The following is a 24,433-nucleotide window of genomic DNA, read 5'->3' as shown; positions in this document are numbered from 1 at the left end:
TGAAAATTAAAGTTTCTAGGACAAGCAAACATAAAAATAATTGGGAAATTTCAAAATATTATTATATATTTAAAATAATAAATATATTTAACAACAATTAACAAATTAATATTGCAATGTATAATGCAATATTTGTCTAAAATACAATCCAATATCTTCTTAAATATATTTTATAAAACATACTTCTGTTCAACTAGATAGTTTTTTGTTTTCTTCAATTTTTATCTTTTTAAATAGAATAAAATTGTGTGGCTGTAGAAGATTGCATCTCTATTTGCCCCATTTTGAACTGTAATCGATGTAGCCATCGTAAAAGTGTCGCATTAGATTCTCGCCGAGACGAAGCAAAATGTTCAGACATTTTGTTAGGTGGAAAATCTCGACAATTTTGTAAACGAACTTGTAAATGTCCTGGTAACTAATTATAAATAAATTTTTCATAAAAAGTTTCTTCGTGAAAAAAATTGTTAGGAAAAAAAAACAAATCGTTTTAATAACTTGTCTTACCTGAACATGATGCGAATATAGAATGGGACTCCAAAGAGGTAATAATTTACTTAACAGAATAGATCCACATTCTAGAAGAGCTTCGAGTAAGCTTAAGAAATGCAAATTGACCATTTCGGCTAACTATAAAATCAAATTTTTATTTAAAAAAAAAAAATCATATTTTTTAATATTTTCATGATTTTTTCACTTACAACTTTCGAGTATTCAACTAATTGTAATATACAAGGCGTTATCTTGCCCCAGAATTCCAATAAAATATTCATTGTAATGTGGCCTTCGTTATTCGATGGATTCTTTGATAATTCTTCCAAATACATCGTCCATAACTGAATATGAACAATAATGCTTACGAATTACGTATTTACGATTCAAGTATTCCACTAATATATATATATATATATATACATACTTGACACAATATGAAGGCATGAAATAATGAGGACATGTGTAGGACTGATGCTTTAGATTGTTCCGGGAACCCGGAAAATATAACTTGCACATGATCCGCGACATGACAAGATACTTCTTGCGGTATTGGTTGTGCAGATGGGATCGACTGGCCATGGTTGTTATGCGTATTATTGCCAGCGTACATCGAAGTGTGCGTAAGGGAGCCCAACAGCAACCATGATAGTAATCTGATATGACCTATACAATCCACATATTCTCGAGCTCTGGAAATGACATTGATTTCAATATTTTTTAAAACTTTCGATTTTTTTTTTCTGCATTGAATATCATCATCAACCATAATTACCCTTGTTGTATCATAGAGGGAGCGCTATAGAGCCAAGGAAGATAGCGAGCTACAGCTCTGTTCTCTCTATTGTTGCCTCTGGTGATTTCTAGAGCTACAAATTGCGCGAGACCACATTTCAGGATACCACCTAAAGTATCCTCGTTCAGGCCAGCCTGCATTCCTTTGCTATAGCTCTACATTATTAGAAAATTTACATTATTCGTCATAGACATGAATTATTAATATTTATTTAGTATCAGATATTTTATTACCTTCACTTTACTCAAAGTGTGAAAATCTGCCAAAAAATCGAGCACGTCCGACAGTTGATTCTTCAGGGACTCGGAAGCGTTTGTATTATAAATCGGTGATATGTCTGTTTGGATATTCTCCAACGCGATCGTGTTAGGTAACGAGCCGCCGATATCCTAAATATACGAAGCACAAATTTGTCCACGTCATGAATTTTTAAACGATGTATCTCCTTACCTGAAGTACGAAATGCAAGAGCAAGAGAAAATTGGAATCCGGTATCGTGGTCTTGAATTTAATCGCTTGAATCAGCTCAAATACGATGGTTCTTCCGAAAAAATGTTTGTCCCTGTCTTTGATGAAACCTCGATGACAAAGATAGCACAGGTCTGTCAGATAATTGTACTTTATAGTAGAATTCTGTATGGCGTAACTTAACACCTTGGCAAAGGGATCCAGCATGCTCTATTAAACATTTATAATAAATTTAACAAAATTATAATTACAAACATAATTGATACAACAAATCTAAAAATTAGTGTATTTTAAAGTAAAAATAGAGATTCTTTAAATTTAACAAAAGGATCGCAAATCAAAAATTCGTCAAAAAAGTGTAATAAATCAGATTGGAACGAGTATCGAACGATCTCTTCTCGATCACTGCTCCGGCCAGCTCAGGAGGAATAAATTCTCCGTTTACGTGGTCCCTGTAACGACTACGATCACTCCGCAACGATAATGATCGTGAAGGTTATTTACGAGCGGCGAATAACTGACCTTCAATTGGATGCCCGGGACCTTCAATAAAGAAATCATGATCCTTAATAACGGAGTGGTATCCTCGATGGACGAGAGCATCAACACTAGCCTGCGAAATAGGCCATCGAATTGCGCGAGAAGACCACTCCAGGTTGTTGCACCTGGGCTCAAGCCCGTTTCCAGGGGCAAGCAATCCAAATAACAGGCTATGTTGAATAGTATTATCGGGAGGCGTTCCATTGGCAGAGATTTTTTCGCGTTTAAGGCCTGAAATTTAGAATTTATTAAGAAATATGTTTATATATGTTATAATGAGAGATTGATTAATGAATTATTTGTATCATAAGATAGTGATTTAAGTAATTATAATAATAATAAGTAATATAGTAATAATATAGTAATAATATAGTAATAATAAATTCTGAAATTCAATTATTAAAATTATTTATAATACTGAAAGATATACAAATTATTCTTGATCTTGATTTATTGAAGAAATTTTTCTTTTTGAAATTTGCGATAGAAATTTAATTTTTTTGATATAAATTGTGTTGGTTATAATTTTTATAAAATATCTAAAATTTGCATTAGAATACCTCGAGCAATAATTGCAGAGGTGCTATTGGATTCAATTCGTTGAAATCGACTAGAGCCTGAGTAACACTCTTAAAAAATTGCATTCTTGTAGATTCTGAAAGATAAATAGATCCTTTAAATGAATCGTGCGTTTCATAAAAGAATCAATCTGTAAGAATCATTGTACCATTTAAATGCGTTTGGAACATTTGCAAGAAGACACCATTAGGCGCCAATTGATGAAGCACGCATCGGAGGAACTGATGGGCCACGCTGATTGCACCACCAGGTAGATGCATGTTGGTCTCGCTTTGCCAAGGATACATCGCATTGAGAGCCACCCTGTGAACGAACATTATCGTGATATTGTTTGCAAAACAATTAAAAACAGGTGAAATAAAAGACTGACTTTGTGACGACACGTAAGATTTCAGGCAAAAGTGGGGCTGCTAAGGATGGTTCACGATGGATAAACGTGCCCAGATTGATAATACACAGACCAAGTTCCTCATCTGAATATTCCTCCTTTATCGTTCCACACTCCGAACATCTACAATAAATTGCAAGAAATTTAATTCAATTCGAAAATGAATACATTTATTAATATACATCGAATTGCTACCTCTCGTAAATACAATCGTCTCCAATGCGAAATAAACTTTGTTTCAAGTTGAAATCAGCGTGATAGGCCTGTTGCGAGGCGATATCGAAATTAGGCTGCAATTGAGGACCAGACCTATGAATCGATAGAGAATCATAATGGATCGTGTTGAATTTTCAAAGAAATTAAATATATGAAGAACAGAATTGCCAGATGAATACGGTTTCACATTATCTTCATCAATATTATATATATTATATAGACAAAAGTACAATTTAATACAATTAAAAAATAAAAACGCAGAAAATCATATTTATTCACAATGCAATAATAATTAAAAGGATTTGATCAACTTAATTTTGAAATTATTAACAGTTTTGGCACAAGTTTGATCGCGTGCTTTTGTCTAACATAAGAATAATGACAATAGGAATAATGTTATTCTTCTCCTACAGAAATTGGCTCGAAATGAACTATTTTTAATGTTAGATAATGTACCGTGCTCGTCCAGCAATTCTGACGAGGTATTCCAGTGAAATTTACCAGGATTCTGCACGCCTGGTTAATGGACCATCGTGGCCAGTGATACTATCCTTTCGCTTGTCTCGTTGAATACGAACGTGATCCTTTGCTCTGCCTCTTCGATCGGGATCGAATGCTCGAACGGGATAATCCGAGGACTCTATCGCTGGAGGCGGCGATTCCAAAGCTACCTGCTTGATCAATCTCCTTGGACTCGTCGATCTGCTCGATTGTATCTCGTTCGATGTTGGAACTAGAGACGCTGACTGAGAAATCGAACTCTGTTATTTCGTTCTTAAGACGATGAGGAAAGGTTCTACAAATTACCATGTTCTCAGATGTTGTGCTATCTTGTTTTATCGGTGCTTGTCCATCAGTTTTCCCGCTATTTCCGTTATTGTATTTGTTGGAATCTGACAAAAGATATCGTTGTTGGAGAAAAAATTTTGGTTATTTTTTTTTTTTTTATCGGATGAGAATAATATTACCTTCAATCTCTCGGACACCAAGCACCTGACGAACGTGCTCAACGAGGCCGGTGAAGTCTCTGTGAGGGCCAACTGGTAACAATCGTTCAGGCAATGGAAACTCCAGCTGCGAAATACTTCGAGGACTCGTTATATCGCTAGATATGCACGTTTCACTATCTTGATCGAACGAGGAACCTGAAAATTAATATAATTAATACAAAGTAATACACAAGATTTTATTAATTTTGAAACATTACTCACTGACTGTCAACACGTCCATCTTGGACAATGGTGATTCAGGCGATCCGTAAGTATCCTCGCAACGCAGAATTCTCTGAGCTGGTCTTGGACCTACAGAATTATCGACAAATTGATGAAAAATTACCTATCGTTTTTTCCAAATACAAATATTTACCAGCCGGGCGAATCGTGGTGCCGATTGGCAAAAGTCTCTCGACAGTCGGTGCAGTTAGAGGATGAGGAGGCTCGTTCCAGCTCGGATGCTGCCCATTATCCGTGCTCGTGATCTGAGACGAGATCGAGCTCACCGCTGGAGAACTCGATTGGTCGCTGCTCGTCACCGTAACCACTTGACCTGGTGACACAGGCGAGGCTATGGTCACTGTCTGCTCTATGCGCTTCTGACGACCCAATTGCTTAGAATTCGGTGAATCTGAATTACTGGAACCTGCTGGAGGTATCTTCTCCTTGGAAAAATCGTATCTGTAATTATATTCATTTGTGTTAAAAATTATTCAATCGTACGCGTGATATAACGAAAAATTCTGATTACTTTTGAACTTGGGCAGGTAAAGTAGTCGCAAGAGCAGTGGATAACCCAAAAGGTTTCGAGGAGGCGATGTCTCCATTAAAAGCTATTTGTACAGTGACGTTCCTTTCTTGAGCAGCTTTCTCTGTCGCTGGTTTCTCTGGGATCGCTTTATCCAAAATCCCTTTTTCCGCTCTTTCCGTCACTTTCTCGATTCTTGAAGTGTATCTCTGTAGATCTGCTTGACCAGTTAACAAAGTACTCGTCACCATCATCTTTACTCCTTCGTGCACACTCCACTTCTTTTGAGGTCCAATCTTCGTACTCTGGCCCAAGAAAATAATAGAAAATTAATTTTGTAAATCGTAAGATATTTTATGACGCAATATCGTTCGCACGATGTTGTGAACGAGATATATTTCGCGATGGATATTGGAACTAAGAATATGAAACTCTCGAGAATTACTATCAAAAGTTATTTTTATTAACAGATTGTTACTTACTGGACGCAGTATTTTCTCGTAAAAAATAACTTTTGATAGCAAGAATTTTTCGAGAGCTTTACTGTTAAAATACGAATATATTCGAGAGTTGTTTTTAAAAGATTGCAAGAGAAAAATAGGTTAAAAATGATTATTCAAAAATACTGTTCATTCTCAACACAATATTTATTACAAAAAATAAATCAACTTATGAGAGTTTCATTCTCAAATTCACTTTAAAAATAAAACTTAAATAAAAAAACTAAACAAAACTCTCGTCCATAGTTACATTTATTTAATTTAGAAAGAAATTAGACTTCTTTCTTCTTTCCAATCAATTACCTGATGAGATTCCTCCTCGCTTCCAAGAAACCAAGTAGGTCTGCTGATTCCTTCCGACTTCTTGATAACATTCTGATTGTTCCAATCCGTTTTCGTCAAAATATCGGTCGTGATTCTAGATCCGTGTAGCGAAATACTTCTCGTGACAGCGGTCGGTGTTTCCTCCAGCTCGCCGAGCGATCCACCACTGCTGCCATGCAAGGTGCTGTCAGATTTTGGGCTCTCGGGTATTGCAGCCAGCTCGGACTCCGTATCATCCGCATTGATCGAGTAGCTTTGCAGAGCATTCACAATAGCGGAAATTGTAACAAGCAGCTACTGGTGTAAGCACAGGCACAGGTGTGTCATGATGTAATTCTCACTCTCACTGGATCCTGGATTGTATATTCTCAAGGCATTCTAGGTAAATACTAGATCCTAGAATTTACTATTTTCGCTATCTGGTTAAAGAAAAAAAAAGTTTTCTACTTCGCGATTCTGATAAATTTGATTTTGCAATTTTATCATTGCTATTTCGTTTCATGCCTACTAAGAAAACGAGGAAATAACAAAAGATATATATATATATATCTTCGTTCCTCTAATCCTTGAGTTATGGTTGTGAAGTTTTGAGATGGTAAGGCTACTAGTGAAATAAAGTTTCTAGTAACTTTACAACTTATTCATCGGCTATTTTTAAAAGAACGTAATTCCAAGGATATGAAAAAATATGAAGATAGAAGGGTCAATATAGAGTGCAAAACGCGTCAATGTGAAACATTCCAAGCTGAAATAGCCTAATGCTCTACCTTCCCAGGAATCTATGTTATCGACTAGGATGCAGTGTTTCTAGGAACAATGTATAGATCAAATAACCTGGAGTGTTTGTTCATGTAACGACAAGTAGGTGTGCTCTCCTCCCAATGAGTTTCCATCTGACTATGCGTTGGTCCTGGACTTCTTTGGTGCACCGATACTATAGGAGTTCTCATTGGAGGACTCTCGGCGTTCATATCTCCCATTGCCATCAGTTCGTGATCCACGCCTAGAGACGGTTGAGATACGTCTGAAATTTAATTGTAGCGTGATTTCCATCTTAACATTTTTGTATTTTAAAATAATATATTAAAAGTTAACACCAATGTACCACGTGATCTGGATGGAGCGCTCATCACCACGGTAGCTGGAATTCTTTTACATTGATGGTGTTGTGTATCTAAAGTGTTTAATACGATCTTGATCAACACTTGCAATTGATTGCACCATGGTTGTTGGCCATATTGACACTATACGCGTATAAAAAAAGTTAATTAATTTTCTCGAATTAAGAAAAGGATGGAAAAATATTTGAAATGTGTCTAGTTCACCTTATACAGTATAACGAGAAGAGCCATTAACCAAGAGCGTCTATTATGCGGTTCGAGATACCATAGGCTATACGTGGGTGTTTGATGATCGGATGGAGGTACACCTTGCGGAGGACAAGGACAGTGTTGAAGTATAGCCAGAACTGGAGGCGTCATCATCCATCCCATCACATGATTCTGGTCCAGAAGTTGAGGAAGATTCGCGATAAAGACGTTGAATACAGGTGAAACTCTGAAGTGAATTGATTCTAGATTGTTCATTCTGTTGATAATTGGTGATTTATTATCGATATTTAATACCTTAATCGTTGCGGAGAAGTATGAAAAATGCGTTCAGTTTGGTTATAACCTAGTAAAAGATACAAGTGACGTAGAACGATTCCTTGCGTTTTTGATAGAGGTTTTTCATCCGTTGGATAAGCCTGGACAATAATGTTTTTGATGAAGAAAGAGCGAATAAAAATTAGAATTAAAAAATAATTAATTTACCTGATCCTGTCTGGAGAGAAATTGCATCAAAAGAAAAACCAATAAGTGCATGGTCTCTTTGTCAGCTTCTTCCAAATCTACAATTTTGTGTGTGTATCCTGGTAACGCGCTAGTTTCATCCACCATGTTTAACGAATGAACATGACCATCTGTAACGTTGAGTTGATAATAAATATTGTTTTTAAGTTTTAATCGGATAAAATAAGATAAAAATTGAGTGATCAAGTTTAAAAAAAAAATTCTTACCACCCTTGCTTGCATATTAATATTATCATAGAATTTTTCATTATCTACAATCATGCATGAAAATAATTATGTTAAACTCTATACCGTTTACGAATTTTATAAATTCAAAATCTACTATTACCAGGAAACTGTCTACAAACATTCAACTAGGACAAAGGGATTTATCTGCACGATCTAAAGGAAAGGGTACCAATCTTTTCAATCTACAAACAAAATATCGGAAAAACTACACAAATTTCTACTCGCTACAAAAAAAAAAGAAAATTCTCGAGGAAACTTTATACGAAAATCTGATATATACGATCCTGCAACAAACAATGCTCAAAACAATGGGAGGGAAGAAAATTTATTCTAAAAGTTTTCTCAATATTGTTCAAACTTCCATCATCCTCAAAATACCAATCATATAAATAGCTCCACAGCGCAATGCCTAAGCGAAACCAAAGCCAAATCGAATTTTTTTTTTTTCCAGTGTAATCATATGAATTTTTCACCGCAATGCAAAGAAATTTTATCGGTGATTAACCCCGTTAACCTTTTGGGTCACAGCGCAAAAAGAAAACTAAGCGAAGTCGTCGGTCAACAAGGAGGTTAATGAACCATCAAACTTACCACACAGGTTTCCACATCGAACATCGCGTTTCGCGTTTCGCGTGTACACAGATGGGTAAATAGGTGGGTATATGTTTGTTTGTATGTGTATGTGTATATATATATATGTAGAAACATAGAATAACACAGAAGATAAACGGCCACGTCTAAGGCTAGCATCAGCAACGCTACTCTACCTGGTATACTGTTATTAGGTGGGGTGGACCCCAGCAACTGACCCAGTCCGAATCTGGAGCTCTTGCGCTTCAGGATAGGCGCCGAGTATTGCCGGCTGTACACCTTCTCCTTTTCTGCGCGGGTTCGACACGGTTGGAACACAATTGAGAAACGCGTGTAAACAGCGAGTGGTTTAGACGATGTACGATCGACTACTAGATTTTCTGCGAATCGAAGCTAAGTCGACGGCGCGAGATTGATCGCTGCCGATTCTTTCAAAGAGTAAGGGATTCGTTCTTGGTAGCAGAAATTCTTAGGAAATTGCAAATTAATCGAGCAGAAGAAATTTTTGTTGGATAGATACATCATATATATTGATTTGTTTCTTAGCAATGAAATTCCTTGCAACGAAATTAAGAAACCTGTTAGCTGTAATTGTAATAAAGGGCATGGCATGTTGCTTGTTAATAGGCGTCCAATATATTCAAAATTTGTTGAAAAATTGTTCTTTTCATCATTCTAGATATGCATGGTTTGATCTCTAATAATTTTTCTTTTATTATTACTTATAACTTCGTTTCACTGTTCGACCCAAATTAAACGATAAATAATAATTCCTAGGCTTCTATTTGATTCTAATATTATTCTCTGACGAGTCTACGGTCTAATCTGAGTTTAGTAAAAGTGTAAAAGGTGCATTCGAATACCTACGTATTCTTCAAGTCTGACTTATCTTTTGTGAGTCAACGTTGACAATCGTTGATCAACGATATAGGAATTTCTGACTATAAAAAGTAAACTATGGAATGAATCACGATATATCCACAAAAATTTTCCACGAATCGTTTGATTTACCTTGTTTAGTGTCTTGGCGAGGAATCATCGACGCTGGTGCCGACATGGTGCGTTTGTACGGCCATTTCGTGCCGAAACTCGCGCTCAACGTCTTTATGGAGTTAGTCCCGCTTCCTTCCGACTGAGACAACGCCTCCTGCGCTCTGTGCAACTTCTTCATGAAGATTTCGCTGTTCAAATCCGTATTTCTGAGATCTACGATAAATAATCCTCTCGATAAATAAATATTATATGAAAATATTATTAATTAATAGTCTGCAGATATTTATTCATTCCCTATAATGGAAGGCACGCAAAATATGCGTTACGATATAATAAAATAAATTTTTATACAAGTTCCATTTTTAATTCATAAAAATTTTATTTTCAGGGAATAAAGATCTGCAGTCTACTCGTCGAGAATTTGAAAACTGACCGCGCAGATAGGGTATATCTCCAGATCTTTCCAAATTGATCTGCGCCTCGAGGAAGAGCGCGTCGAAACGATTGAGAAAAAACTCCCAAGTCAAGATATGTCTATCGCTGAGACTGTTGTGCAATTGGTACAATGATTGGAGAACCATCGGCCGGTCGACTATCACTGAATCGAATTGGGTCTCCAAGCAGAGGATCAGGGACTGCAAGAATTTGAATTCTTATTCGTAAATCATTCGAACGAATGCAACGAATTGTGTATACGAATCTTACTCTCATAGCTGTATCGTGGATGGTGCCAAGGTACAAGGTGGCTCTCTGAGCAACGTACACATTTATGTCGTCCATACTTGCGATTAGATAGCAGAACGCGTTCGCTAGGGCAGCTTGGAGGCTGATTACGTTCCTCAGAGGAGTAGAATCCATGAATCTCGCGATCAATGTAACTCTTTCGACTGTTAAATTGTCGATCGATGTTTTAGAGATTAATTTATCATCAAATTCTTCTTTTTCATACCTGCCACGAAACGAATACGCCAATCAGAATTGTGGAATTCTTCCTGTATCAGACGCCAGAAGGTGTCTATTCCACAAGGCAATGTCACGCAGTGGAGCAACAATGGCACTGTGACGTGAGCTATGTGAGAATGCTCCCCGTTTAGAAGTTCCCATAGACTGTAGAGGTAGAAAGAAGAAACAATGTTGAATTTTTTCTGAAAATTTTACTTATAATTGTTAAAAACGGATAAATACATTCGTCATCGAGAATTATGAAAGAATACCTGAAATTTCTATTCACCTGCAAGGTATGTAAAATATTGTCAGTAGAGGATGTATTCTCACGAGAAGCGATAATTAAATTCTTACTTTTTTATCAGTAAATTTTCTTGACACCATATGAAGAATCCTTGATGGTCCTTCACCGCCATGTTGAAAGCATCCCCGTAAAGGCACATCACGTTTAAACATTGGAGCATGTAGTAGAGTATGTCAGGTTTGTCGATCGTCATGATCTCCTGAAGGAGGAAACAATTTAATCGTCGTTCTAAAATTTCCAAACCATTTCAAAACCGACTATCCCATCTAAATCTGTTCCCAACCTTCAAAAGCTTATGAATATACTGCAATTGTTCGGGAAGATCCTCGATATTGAATCGAAACTTTCCAACAGAGGTGTGCCAGAAATCATCCGACTCGTTTTCCGGGCTCAGATTTAATGGCTCGTCATTCTCTCCTATTATTCTTGGTTTGGCCACGCTCACGGTCGCTGTCGCTGAAGAAAAAAGAAATTTCCATTCGTCACGACCAATCTAATGATAATCCATAGAAACAGATATGTTATTAACTATGAAAAATAATTAATCGAATGTAAAAGTTATATACGAAATATTTGAATTGGAATTCGTTTCTTTCTTTCGTAGGCCGAAGTAGAATAAATCCGTATTCGATCAGACAAGCCTCGCAAACGAAACTCGCGACTCGGTCGGTAATATTTCGATTACCGATCGATTGCAATAACGGATCCATTCCGATTTGGAAAATTATTGATCTTTTTTTCTTATCATTCTTTTTCTTTTTTTCCCGTTATACGAGTTACAAGAAACCGTCGAATTTCGTTCGAATTTCATTCTTACCTACGTCAGTCTCGGAAAGAGTGACGGCACGTGCAAAGGCGGACATAACCTTCTCGGTGGGCATGATAGCCGCGAGGTCCAGCTGCTCCGAAACTGTCTCTACTGTGGCTGTCATGATCTGTTCGAAGAACTGATATAAACGATCAAAATAGCTACCTCCGGCCACATAGATTAGCCTACCGTGTTAAATGGTTTTTCACAAAACGCCATTTTTCGCAGTGGAAGAAGAAAGACAGAGAGAGGCGCGCGCACACACACAGTATTTTTTTTTGTTTTTTTTTTTTTTTGTACAGACGAACAGCATGCTGCGTTTTTTTTGTTGTTGTTGTTGTTGCGGAAAGTGTTTCGCACACAGAGGGAGATAGAAAGAAAGACTGCTGTGTCTCTTAAAGGCAGGTGTGATTACGAGTTGGTGTATATATATATATATATATATAATAATTAGAACAATATCAATAATTTGTCAGCGATAAGATAACGATAGATATTTTTTTCTTTTTTTTTTTCGATGGAGTGTACCTGAGGCATGTGGGCAAGAACGCCACCGACCGAATGCATTTCCGGTACAGGCATACTGATCACCACGTCGGATTTCGAGTCCCCTTTCCTCGATGCCTCTGGACTTTTCCTCCCGTGTTCCTCCGCCGACTCGTCCACGATTTTCTGAGCGATTTCGAGAAGAAATTTTTCTTTTTTTTTTTTTTTTTTTTCAGATGATTTTTAAAAGATGGAAATTTAACAAGAATTCATAAAAATATTTTTCAAGATAAATTTCTTCGAAGGTTTGGATATATTAAAAATTGGAGAATGATCTCTATTCGATCGAAACACAAATAAGAAAACAGAAGAAGGAAGAAATGTTTGTGACTCACGTCAGGCGGATAAGCGGGATTTTCCGGTGCCATGTAGGTGACAAGCTGGAGGCACAGCTGATGCCAGATCACGCTCGACTCGCAATAGGTGCACTCGCTGTTCGTGGCGCACACGTGACAGTTGTTCCAATTAGAGGCGAGAATCGACTTCATCAGACGGCACGCGTCCTTGCATACCCACGTACCGATCCCCGTGTGCTTGTCCACGTTCTGCAACTCCATCTTTAACAATTCCCCAATTTCTCGATAATATACATTCCCCGAGCAAATATAATTAGAAATATGTTAGAAAATTTTTATTTTCACCTGTTTCAACAATATATCGAGCATGAGGATGCAACAAGATAGATTGAGTTCGGCATTCGTGGTGAATTCCATGTGTCTCGGTGTTGGGACCACGTCGTCCGACAATGGCGTCGATTTCCCCGACTCGTTTTCCACCACAGAGCCTGCAAATGGATAAAAAAAGAGAAGAATAGAAATATTAATATCGTCGTCGCAGGAAATAGCAAAGTTTGATTGCAAAAACATTACATATGGCGTTTCCCTCGTCATCCTCCTTCTTGGTCCCTTTACTTGGCTTCTGCTCGGACTCTGTCGAGTTCATGGCGCCCATCACGGCCACCCCATCGCTGAACATGGAGAACAGTTGACAGAGGGGGATGCTGATCTCGAGCATGGTCAACGTTTGCAGCCAATTCAGTGCTTGCTCTTGAACCTTTGCGCAAGTGTTGACAAACCGCTTCGCCACGAAATTGTACATCTTCTTAGCGTCGAAGCCCAGAGGACTCATGTCTCTGTCTAATATTTTGCTGAAAAAAATAGACACAATACATAAGAATTCGAATCTTTTTAGAAAGATGAAATTTAACGAGAATTGAAATTATTAAATTATAAAAAAGATTCCAAAGGGAGTGAATTTTAAATATTGGGTTGGCAACTAAGTAATTGCGGATTTTTTTTAGAAAATCAAAGACAATTTTTTCATGGAATTAAATAACTTTATTCTGTAATGTGTTGCTCATTTTGATCAATGACCTTTTGCCATCTTTCAGGCAGCATCTTAATCCCACGTTCATAAAACTTGTGGTTTTTATTAGCAAAAAAGTGAATCAGGTACGATTTGATATCATCATCATTATTGAAATTTTTACCATTCAAGGAGTTTTGTAAAGATCGAAACAAAAAGTAATTAGATGGTGCAAGGTCAGGACTATATGGTGGATGTGGCAAAACATCCCAACCAAGCTCCAATAATTTTTGCCGAGTGACCAAACATGTGTGTGGCCTTGCATCGTCACGATGGAATACAACATCTTTTCGATTTGTCAATTCGGGCCGCTTTTCTTCAACTGCATTGTTTAATTTCGTTAGTTGTTCAATGTAGACAACAGAATTGATCGTTCGGTTGGATGGTAAGAGTTCAAAATAGACAATTCCTTTGTAATCCCACCAAACTGATAACAAAACCTTCTTTCGACGAATACCAGCTTTTGATGTTGTTCGAGCTGGTTCACGTGGCCTGCTCCACCATCTTTTCCGCTCGATATTGTTGTAAACAACCCATTTTTCATCGCCAGTTATCGGTCGTTTTAAAAATGGATCATTTTCATTACGTTTCTTTAGCAAATCGCAGCTGTTAATGCGTTGCGTTAAATGCTTTTCTTTCAGTTCGTGAGGAACCCATGTATCGAGTTTCTGAACATAGCCAAGTTGTTTTAAATGGTTTTCAATGCATGTATGCGATACATGAAGCTTCTCTGCAATCTCACGAGTTGTACTGTGACGATCCGAATCGATTATTGCTTTGATTAGGTCGTCATCATCAACTTCAACTGAAATTCGTAATTACTTAGTTGTCAACCCAATATTTTAATTCACGGTGAAAATTCCGTGAAGAAATTGATGCTTTCAAAATTCAGAGAATGTTCTCGCTCACCATAAAATCATTTTTAACTCGTGAAGCTCGTACTCGGGCACGTCGTTCACCATCGCCTCCATCCAGTGTGGCATCACGTAGTCCCAAACGTCCGGAGTGATCACCTCGTAAGGAACCAAGCAGAAAAGACGGTTCAACCCGTCCTTTAGATGCGACGTCCTCGAGGCAAGTGTCTCCCTTAATAAATAATGAGATATTAACAATTAATTCGCTTGCGTTAATTAAATTAAATTAAAAAAAAAAAGTCTTTGTTATATCATCAATCGCACCAATGACCGCCTACGCGTACATAGTCCGCCGGATGTGGAAGAAGGCAGGAAATGAAGACCTCGTAGTGAGTTTTCATCACCTCGGACAGCCATCCGCACACGTATTCCGTTTTCAATTTCTCCAACGCGCTCTCCGCTTGTCCTGCAACGAAGAAATGACGGAATCAGTAAGATGATTAATCGTATTCGATGAACGTAGATATTCGTGGATATTCACTGCTCTTTTGAATCTTAAAGTTTTCTTTGAGAACGGAAAATTTTCGGTTCTGTTTTTTTTTTTTGAACGGAAAGGAAGAGAGAAAGCGGAAATCTTGGACGACACAGAGGGAGCGAACACGAAGCTGTTTACTGTTTATCGTTATAGGCAGTGTTATATCGACGTGCATGCGATCGTTTTCGAAAGTAAAATATCTCGATTGGAATTTTTTCTTTACGAATTTTTTCCAATTACTCTAAAGAGAAATAGATATTTCTATCTAGTCGAAGTCGATGCATAAGAATTAAGGATATTCTTCCATGAGGGAAGAATGAATTATTGTTGGAATAATTTCCTATGCATCGATTATTCGATCAGAGGCTCGATCAGCCGCGACGCAGACGCACTCTCTTGTCGAATCATTTCCCATCGAGATCGCTCTCGAGGAAGCTCTTCGATTGTTTTCTGTGTGTGTGTTTGTGTGTGGCATGCACACGTATATATATATATATATGCAACTTGCAAACGCATAGGCGTCAACCTAGCAGATCGGATTAATCTTCTAAATTTACAAGATAAAATGTTCTACGCACGCGAGAAGGAAAATATGAAATGAAATTTAACAAACGAAACGATTTTGAAAGGAATGATAAAGGAGGAGGGGATATTAATCGAAGAAAAGAAAAGAAGCAAGGAAGAAGATGTAAGCTTGACAAGCTGCAAAGCTGACGCCTCTACGACAACGAGTTGGACGAAGGGAACATCGAATAACAATTTACAAGAGAATTTAAACATGGACACCAAAATGGGGGGAAAATGTTTCCTTTTTTTTCTCGAGTTAGAAGAAACAACAGAGGACAGACAACACAGAAAGCTGTTCGTTTATATATCGAATATTATCGTGTTCAACATTTATTGTGATCAAGCTCTTACTTGGTGGTAACATTGAACGTGTAAATAAGTAATGCTCTTTACCTAACCATATCTCTCATCCCGTTACCTTCGTTTCGTTCTTTTCCACTTTGCCTTCTCCTCTCACTTTGTTACGTTCGTTAAAAATGCTACACTTTTCGCGTGACTTTTTGGAACGGTCGAAGACAAAGAACGGAAAGGAAAAGAACGAAAAGCAAGTCGGAAAAGTTGGCGGTCCGAATGTGCCTACGATCGCGGCCAAATAACTATCCACTATCGATCTAGCGATGGGCTCGAGACGCTTCGAATCTCGTCCAGCATTCCTCTCGTCGCCTCGAATTTATATTATCGAATTAAAAAAAAAAAAAAGAAAATAAATAACATTTAGAGAAGGAAGAATTTGGAGAAAATTCGAGGCGACGATTTCGAGCTGGACGCGATCCGAATTCTTCGATCACGATCCATCCCGCGATCTTTTTCATCATCTACTATGTGCTACGTTATTCGTTATTAAGTGTATTAAAAATATGCGAAGTGTTAAATTACCAACAGAAAAGATAAGGTGCATAAGGCTTTTTTTAGTACCATCGAAAGAGTAGGCAGTAACATGAAACCAATGAAATAGCATTGACAATAAACGGCCGAGAATTTCGATCGACGTGTCCTGGTTCGGGGTGCAAAGCCCGACCAACAGCCAGACACCGTATCTCCCCAGCAGCTGCCTCTCCTCGAGGGTGGCCGAGTCGAATTGGCCGCCGCTGCCCCCGGAACCACCGCCGCTGCTCCCGCTCCCTGGGAATCCTGCGCTGTCCTTATTAGTACTTATTTCCGAGATGTCTCGGTTACTATCCATACTTAGCGGTTCAGCTTCCTTAAGCAGGCTGCAAAGTAGAGAGGAGAGGTGGTCAATGGGGCGGTGGGCGCGATCCGTGGCAACGCCTGGTCGTGGTCGGCTTAAAGTAATGCCAATCTCGCTTCTGAAGGGTTTGCTTTTGGAAAATGCTCGACGTTGGAAGATCGACGTTGTCCGTTTCAGATGGAATCTGATTCGCTTGGAATCGGTAGATGGTTCGTTGGTTTAGATAATTCGTTTTTTTTAGAAATTTAGTTAGAAATTTGGCAAGATTTTCTAGGAATCCTAACGATTTCAAGCGATTATATATATAAAAAGAAAGGAAAGTATCGAACGTCGAAGAATCGTGGCTTCCACGTTCGATTATTGAATTGGGTTGAATTCTTTCACGATCCGTTTGTTTATTATAATATTTGTTTGTACGAAGAGTTTTGTATCGGATGAAATTGTTGCACTATTGTTGAAAAATTAGGATCGTGGAAAAGTTCAATTTTACGAATCGATACGAATAATGCGACAATGTCGATCTAATAATTTGGTTCATGCCACGTGAAAATATTAGAAAGAATATCCAGAATCTCGATTAATCTGCGTCGACCACAACGTTTCAACTGATCAGTTGAATTAGACAGACGCGACTTCGGATCGTGTTTATCGTAAGAAAATATATATTCCATATAGTGTAACGAGAAATTAGAGTTTTCTTTTTTTTCGAGATAAAATCTTGAAAGAATTTTTATTTATCGAGTGACAACGAACTACTACCGGGATTCATGCCAGTTCCAATGTATCGAAACGACATGCAGTATCAGTGTGTCAATTGAGTTTCCAAAGAAAATACGAAAAAGAAAAAGAAAGAGAGAAACTGAGAAGATAAAGATAAAATCGATCGCAAGAGTGATTCTATTAGAGAGAAAAAAAAATTTTGAAAGGAAGAAGGAAAAGAAGAAGAAGGAGAAGAAGATAAACGAGAAAAGAATCGCATAGTGTCCCGTTAAAATAGTGTCTCTGTACGTGCAGCATACCAGTGTGTCTCGGTTAATGGGTATCTATTCAAGCCTGCACCAGTGGGCCCGTTTTTATTTGTGGAACGGTACCAGCCGCTGGTGTGTCGTATCCGGGACGTGATACGGCGTGGTGTCCTCGCATTTCAACTTTTAAGGTGCACTTTTCCTATGCTCTCTACTGTGAGGCTGAACGCTTCAAACAGTCACGTGTCTCTCGCTTGTGGACAAATCGGAGAAAAACTTGCCACCACGCTTGCCCGCCGCTTCCTACATCTCTCTGTAGTGGCTATCTCAGGGGCGACCTCTGCGCTCCACTTTACCAACTAAACTAACTTCCTGATCGACCGAGTAAATAGTTTATCGCGCGATTACTTTTTCCAATATCTCTCTCTCTTTGTTCGATACTTTGATTCTTTTTTTACTATTGATTCGAAGTTGAAAGTTTCTTTTTATTTTCTTCGATTTAATTTTTGGAAATTGATCGTTATGATATCGAGAGACGTCGAGAAAGCTGGAAGGCTTAGCGTTGGCGGATGGTGGATCGAGATGCCTAGTAATTTTCTCAATAATCCAATGATGGTATATTCACATCTCTGGAACTTTTTTAAAAAATTTTCAAAATTTTCGAATCGACATCTCGTCCGTTTCTGTGGAATATTCAAAAAAACAATAATATGGAGCATCTGGTTAACCACGTTCAATGGAAATCCCAATAATTATTATCAAACTTATTAAAGCTTATCGTCAAATTTTTCGATCGAACGTGGCCAAAGCGTAATGTCTTACCAAGCGGGATGGACCAGCACGAACAAACACGCAAAGCAACAAATGATCCTGCGATCATTTTTTTTTTTTTTTAATTAGTACGCGTCATCGTGTTGAACATTGTAGATTGGACATCGTGGACAATAGTGATTGCAGAAAGCATCGCTCGACCGATGTCGTACGTCGTAAAAGAGTTGCACTACGTTTCGTTGACTATATATATATCAAATTGGCGATGATAGAATTCGATGTTTCTTCCTCGTCAACGTGCGTAGCATTGTATTGCGTTCGCGTCTTTGAAAAAGAGAGAGAAAAAAAAAAAGAAAAAAAGACAGAATTTATCGGAGAAAAAATCGACATCGACGATACGATAGAGGCAAGGAGACTCTTCGTCATCACTCTAATCTTTAATTTTAAAAATCTAATTTTTCAATTATTACAATTATTATTGGGTTGGCAACTAAGTAATTGCGGATTTCAGTTGAAGTTGATGACGACCTAATCAAAGCAATAATCGATTCGGATCACAGTACAACTCGTGAGATTGCAAAAAAGTTTCATGTATCGCATACATGCATTGAAAACCATTTAAAACAATTTGGCTATGTTCAAAAACTCGATACATTAACAGCTGCGATTTGCTAAAACGTAACGAAAATGATCCATTTTTAAAACGACCGATAACTGGCGATGAAAAATGGGTTGTTTACAACAATATCGAGCGGAAAAGATGGTGGAGCAGGCCACGTGAACCAGCTCGAACAACATCAAAAGCTGGTATTCGTCGAAAGAAGGTTTTGTTATCAGTTTGGTGGGATTACAAAAGAATTGTCTATTTTGAACTCTTACCACTCAACCGAACGATCAATTCTGTTGTCTACATCGAACAACTAACGAAATTAAACAATGCAGTTGAAGAAAAGCGGCCCGAATTGACAAATCGAAAAGGTGTTGTATTCCATCATGACGATACAAGGCCACACACATCTTTGGTCACTCGGCAAAAATTATTGGAGCTTGGTTGGGATGTTTTGCCACATCCACCATATAGTCCTGACCTTGCACTATCTGATTACTTTTCGTTTCGATCTTTACAAAACTTTTTGAATGGTAAAAATTTCAATAACGATGATGATATCAAATCGTACCTGATTCAGTTTTTTGCTAATAAAAACCACAAGTTTTATGAACGTGGGATTATGATGCTGCCTGAAAGATGACAAAAGGTCATTGATCAAAATGGGCAACACATTACAGAATAAAGTTATTTAGTTCCATGAAAAAATTGTCTTTGATTTTCTAAAAAAAATTACTTAGTTGCCAATATAATTAATCGTAAAAATGTACTTTATATTCATTCGTAACTCGATAAAATTTACCAGGGATAATTAATCACGAATTAACAATTTTCAATTTTCAAACGAATATGTATACAGTGACGCATCGTGTAATCTTTGATGAGAGAACGAGTCTCCTCTCTCTCTCTCTCTGTCTCTAATCGCGGCAACCAAGTCTCGAACTCGTGCAAGTCAACACAACGGGTTGCGAGTTCCCCCCCTCGCCCCTGTTCCCCTATCTTTCGAACTTTAAGCGGGTATTAAGGATTTGTCAGCGGGTATGTACGCTGTTCCGTGTGCGCGATTCGGAATTAAGGCGTCTCACCTGACGATCGCCTGGACCATGTAAGTCTGCGTCTGGGAGTCCAGTTTCGAGATGTGGGGGAGCGCGGTGTGATACACGTGGTCCTCCCCTCGCCCCTTGTCGTGGCGATTGTTGTGACACTTCTGGCAATAGCGGATCGGATGATTGCCGTTGTAACTCGCGCACTCGGTCGAGAAACAGACGCTGATCGCCGATTTGTCCGTCGCTTTGCAGTTCTAACGCCGTTTTCAAAACATCAAATTTGAGAATTAGAATCGAATGTATATCTTGTATTTTAGTATCTTTGTGTATTTTTTAGTTACAGAGAAAGAAAATTCGTTGAATATTATAAAGTTGTTTCCTTCATCCTCGTCGATTTCTTAATAGAAGTAATTTCGTTGTTCAACGAAAAATCTTGAACTTGAATATCCAAGTAACGTGTTCACTGACTACATCTCTATTCCTTTTTTCCATCTATTTTCTTTCTTTCTATCAATTTCTTAACGAATAGATATAATTTCGTTATTTAATAACGAAAAATCGAAATCATCTTCGCCCCAACTAATTTCCTTATCATTTTATTCTTCACGAAACTCGAAAACATTGAAAATAATATAAGGTGTCCCAAAATTAACGCAAGATTTGAATTTACCGCCATTAAGTTGGCAACCCTGAAAAAAGAACAGTTCGACGGCTGAGAATTTAGAGTTAAATGGAGTTTAGGATTATTAATCATGAAAAAGTGAATGCTGGTTTTTCCAGCAAAATAATCCTAAGCAATGAAGCACATTTTCACCTCGATGGCTTCGTTAATCGGCAAAATTGCCGTGTTTGGGAGAAGCCACGTGCGATTAGCGAGAAACAAACGCACCCGCAACGTGTCACCGTTTGCTGCGGATTTTGGGCAGAAGGCATCATCGGACCATACTTTTTCGAGAACGAGGCTGGTCGAGCGGCAACTGTTAATGGTGCTCGATATCGCGACACGATAACACGGTTCTTTCTGCCAAAATTGGATGACATTGATGCGGTCGATACGTGGTTTCAACGAGACGATGCCACGTGCCACACAGTCGATGAAACGATTCAATCACCGCGCGAGACGTTTCCTGGTCGTGCACTCTCTCGTTTCGGTGATCGGAATTAGCCCCCTGGATCGTGCGATTTAACGCCATTAAATTTCTTCTTATGGGGTTATTCGAAGTGAAAGGTCTATGTCGACGATCCCACAACCACGCGTGCGTTACGAGAGGAAATTAAACGCTGCATCGACGAAATTCGGCCACAATTGTGCAGAAAGGCGATGAAAAATTTGGACGAAGTGTTATTCCATAAATAATCCTATCCTACGTACTTTACAATTCGCTCAAAAAATAAATATCTAAACACTAAAAACTCTCTTTTATATTTAATTCGAATCTTGCGTTAATTTTGGGACACTTTTTATTTTTAAAGAAGGATTATTATTATTATTATTATTGTTTTTAGGTTTATCTTTACTAGTGGAACGAATCACATCAATGAGGATCGCCTTTATTTCCGATTCGTCCGTATTTTATTCCCAATAGCGGCGCCATTACTATTGTCCGATCTCTTGGATTATATTAACGATTGCTTTATTAATTTCTGATATTATCGTTATTCAATTATCGCGTTAATCGCGGCATATTTTGGAAAACTCTCTTTTATATTTAATTCGAATCTTGCGTTAATTTTAAGACACTTTTTATTTTTAAGGAAGGATTATTATTATTATTATTATTGTTTTTATCGTGGCTTTACTAGTGGAACGAATCACAATGGGGATCGCCTTTATTTCCGATTCGTCCGTATTTTATTCCCAATGGCGGCGCTATTGCTATTGTCCGATCTCTTGGATTATTAACGGTTTCTTTATTAATTTCTGATATTATCGTTATCGCGTTAATCGCGGCATATTTATAATATATTATAAAAGAGAGAAAACTCTCTTTTATATTTAATTCAAATCTTGCGTTAATTTTAATTAGACGTCGAAAATTTGAGATAAAAAGAAAATCTAACCATTCCACGCTTTACATAAAATTACACGTAAAGAGCTTCTACTGCCGATTATCGAAGAGGAAGAAATATTTCGATCGAGATTAAAAGATCTCGAGAAATGAAATTTTGAACAGACTCACCTTGTTCTCGCATATCATTGACACTTGCTGCATAGGGTGTAGAATATCGTAGAACATTTGATTGGGATGAGATCTGTGTATCTCGTTGGCGCACTCGATGCAAAGGTACATGGGCGGGGGCGTCTCGGAGGCGAAAGTGATGGATATCCGATGATCGTAACACACTTTGCCCGCCTCTGCGCTGCCCGCGTTTGGACAGGAGTCTCTTTGGCACACGAACGGGGCCAGGTCATCTGCGGATATCGAAACGCAATATTCGATATTATGGAGAATCTCGATATTACTCGAAATTTGTCTTACGCACTGGCGAATTTGACGAGGACGGCCCTGCGGTCGAAGAGGTTGGGATTGAACGAGGGCCAGTAGTAGAAGAGCAATTTGGCAGCCGAGGCTCTCGCGGGCGCCGTGCCGTAGGCGACCACGCACAGGATGTCCTTGACGACGCCCGGCTTCAACGCCATCAAACACTCCAACAATTGGCAATGGTGCGCTGGAGAATCGTTCGAGTAAGTTTTAACAGATTTATCGCGAATTTTTCTTTTTGAAAATTAATTAAACCTGGATTGTTGGAGTACTGAAAGATCATCATGATGACGGCTGCTATCGACTGGCTGGCCGCGTTTTCCGTCCCATCCTCAGTTTTCCTTGCTTTAAAAGATATTAAAAATCTTGTAAATTTAATTCCATTCTAAAATTCTTAGATTAGATTAGATTAGATTTTTCAAGGAGCCTACTGATGGTGAACGGAAGAATGTAGAAACAGAGATAATTGACGATGTCCTGGTGAAGTTCGAGGGGGAGCACGGAGATCGAGCTGGCCGTCAGATAGGCAACGTTGTCGATTAAATCGTGGTCGAGGAACGGCAGGAGGCACGCGATGCACTGCAGCAATGCCTGGCCAAACGCTGGAAAGAAAAGGATTTATTCGATCGACACGATTAAAAAAATAATATCTGGAGAAAGAGAGAGAGACCTTGGAGGCCTATGTGAATGGAGGAAACGACGTCGATCAGCTGGGTGAGGGCGTTGTACAATTGTTTGTAGTCGAGGTTGGGGTAAAGGGCCATCCGTTCCGCGTCGTACTTTTGCGACTTCACCATTTCGAGAGGTGCCTCCCGTACCTCCTTCAACAGAGCTGAAAGAAGAAAAAGTAACAGTGTTTATGAATTAAGATGAACGTGATGTGTCGAGATGCTCACACAACAACATTTGGGAGAAGAACTTCAACGTGTTGGCCATGTCGAGGCCGGAAGGTACGGGTTGATTGCCATGGAGAAGTCTCTGATAATAGTCGTGAAGGCTAGTCAACTTCAACGAAACTGAAAGAGAAGAATTTGTGAATAACAGGACGAGTATGTATATATACTTTTAGATATTTACTTACACGCTGCGAATCTAGTCCCCATTCTGATTATTATAATTCCAATTCTCTTCTTTATTTAATTTCACTCATTGAAGTGATCAAAACACCGGTACAGATGACGATAAACAAAGTAACGTGAATTGCACATCGTATATTAGGATCGATTTTTCGAGCGTTTCTTTACATACTTGAATCTTTTCTTCGTTTAATCGTTGCTTTAAATGGACCAATCCTTCCCGTGATATGTTTTGTAACTGCGGAATCAGCACAAATCCATTTCGACAGTGTTGTGAGGAGATGAGGAGAGCGAGAGCGCAAGTCGTATCGACCTGTTTGGCAAAGCGGCGCCATCTCGTATTTTCATCCCTCTAACGTCGATATACCCGGGAAAATACGATCAGATTCTCTTAAATTATTTATAAATCAGGTTTCCTTTCGTGCTCCTTTTAAGGAGCAAGTTCAGTATACAGTATGTTTATTATTAATTGTGTACAAATTTTTGTACCTTTATAATCATCATATTTGCAAAAGAAAATTTTTCGAAAGAAATTATATTGCCAATATTCGTCCAACATTTAATACAATTTTCATATTATTTCCTCGTTATTTTAAATTAAAAATAAACGCAGCAACATTACATTTTTTAACAAAAAAAATTTCAATTCGAAAGAAATTATATT

At 38.2% G+C, this 24,433-nt stretch overlaps 1 protein-coding gene across 12 annotated transcripts; it reads right to left on the bottom strand.

Annotated features, from left to right (window-relative positions):
• Window positions 1-58: 58 nt before the first annotated feature.
• On the bottom strand, window positions 59-24,082 carry LOC408845 (protein unc-79 homolog). 12 transcript variants are annotated; one of them, XM_026440808.1, is made up of 48 exons: window positions 23,775-24,081; window positions 23,590-23,709; window positions 23,364-23,525; window positions 23,125-23,295; window positions 22,949-23,038; window positions 22,695-22,880; window positions 22,391-22,623; window positions 20,250-20,464; window positions 16,818-16,843; window positions 16,509-16,763; window positions 14,855-14,996; window positions 14,586-14,762; window positions 13,181-13,458; window positions 12,953-13,095; window positions 12,647-12,868; window positions 12,294-12,437; window positions 11,775-11,904; window positions 11,241-11,413; window positions 11,008-11,156; window positions 10,658-10,815; window positions 10,414-10,595; window positions 10,142-10,343; window positions 9,727-9,921; window positions 8,892-9,005; window positions 7,858-8,006; window positions 7,669-7,790; window positions 7,369-7,600; window positions 7,149-7,287; window positions 6,878-7,067; window positions 6,023-6,296; window positions 5,223-5,524; window positions 4,845-5,152; window positions 4,691-4,780; window positions 4,448-4,624; window positions 4,287-4,372; window positions 3,981-4,225; window positions 3,459-3,572; window positions 3,246-3,386; window positions 3,024-3,178; window positions 2,857-2,951; window positions 2,279-2,527; window positions 1,739-1,966; window positions 1,522-1,677; window positions 1,268-1,443; window positions 920-1,184; window positions 702-836; window positions 508-630; window positions 59-418 (listed from the first exon to the last, which is right to left on the bottom strand). In XM_026440808.1, the coding sequence occupies exons 1-48, from the start codon at window positions 23,794-23,796 to the stop codon at window positions 230-232; spliced, it is 8,229 nt and encodes a 2,742-aa protein (XP_026296593.1). In that variant the 5' UTR covers window positions 23,797-24,081; the 3' UTR covers window positions 59-229. The 12 variants fall into 12 exon arrangements, with proteins under 12 accessions (XP_026296593.1, XP_026296590.1, XP_026296589.1 ...); XM_026440805.1 differs by having other exon boundaries at window positions 11,775-11,892; window positions 16,509-16,843; window positions 23,775-24,082; XM_026440804.1 differs by having other exon boundaries at window positions 16,509-16,843.
• Window positions 24,083-24,433: the final 351 nt, after the last annotated feature.

The sequence above is a fragment of the Apis mellifera genome, linkage group LG5, assembly GCF_003254395.2.
Source record: "Apis mellifera strain DH4 linkage group LG5, Amel_HAv3.1, whole genome shotgun sequence".
Lineage (NCBI taxonomy): Eukaryota > Metazoa > Arthropoda > Insecta > Hymenoptera > Apidae > Apis > Apis mellifera.
Note: the sequence above shows the minus strand (reverse complement) of the source record. Positions and strands in the feature narration are given on the sequence as shown.

What these genes read in the sequence shown, in the direction of transcription:
- LOC408845 (XM_026440804.1), bottom strand. Translation starts at nt 23,796, where the DNA reads ATGGGGACTAGATTCGCAGCGT. An exon ending in TTCTCTCCAGACAGGATCAG is followed by an intron (nt 7,791 to 7,857) that starts GTAAATTAATTA and finishes ATTATTGTCCAG; the next exon opens with GCTTATCCAACGGATGAAAA. An exon ending in CACCACGATTCGCCCGGCTG is followed by an intron (nt 4,781 to 4,844) that starts GTAAATATTTGT and finishes ATAATTCTGTAG; the next exon opens with GTCCAAGACCAGCTCAGAGA.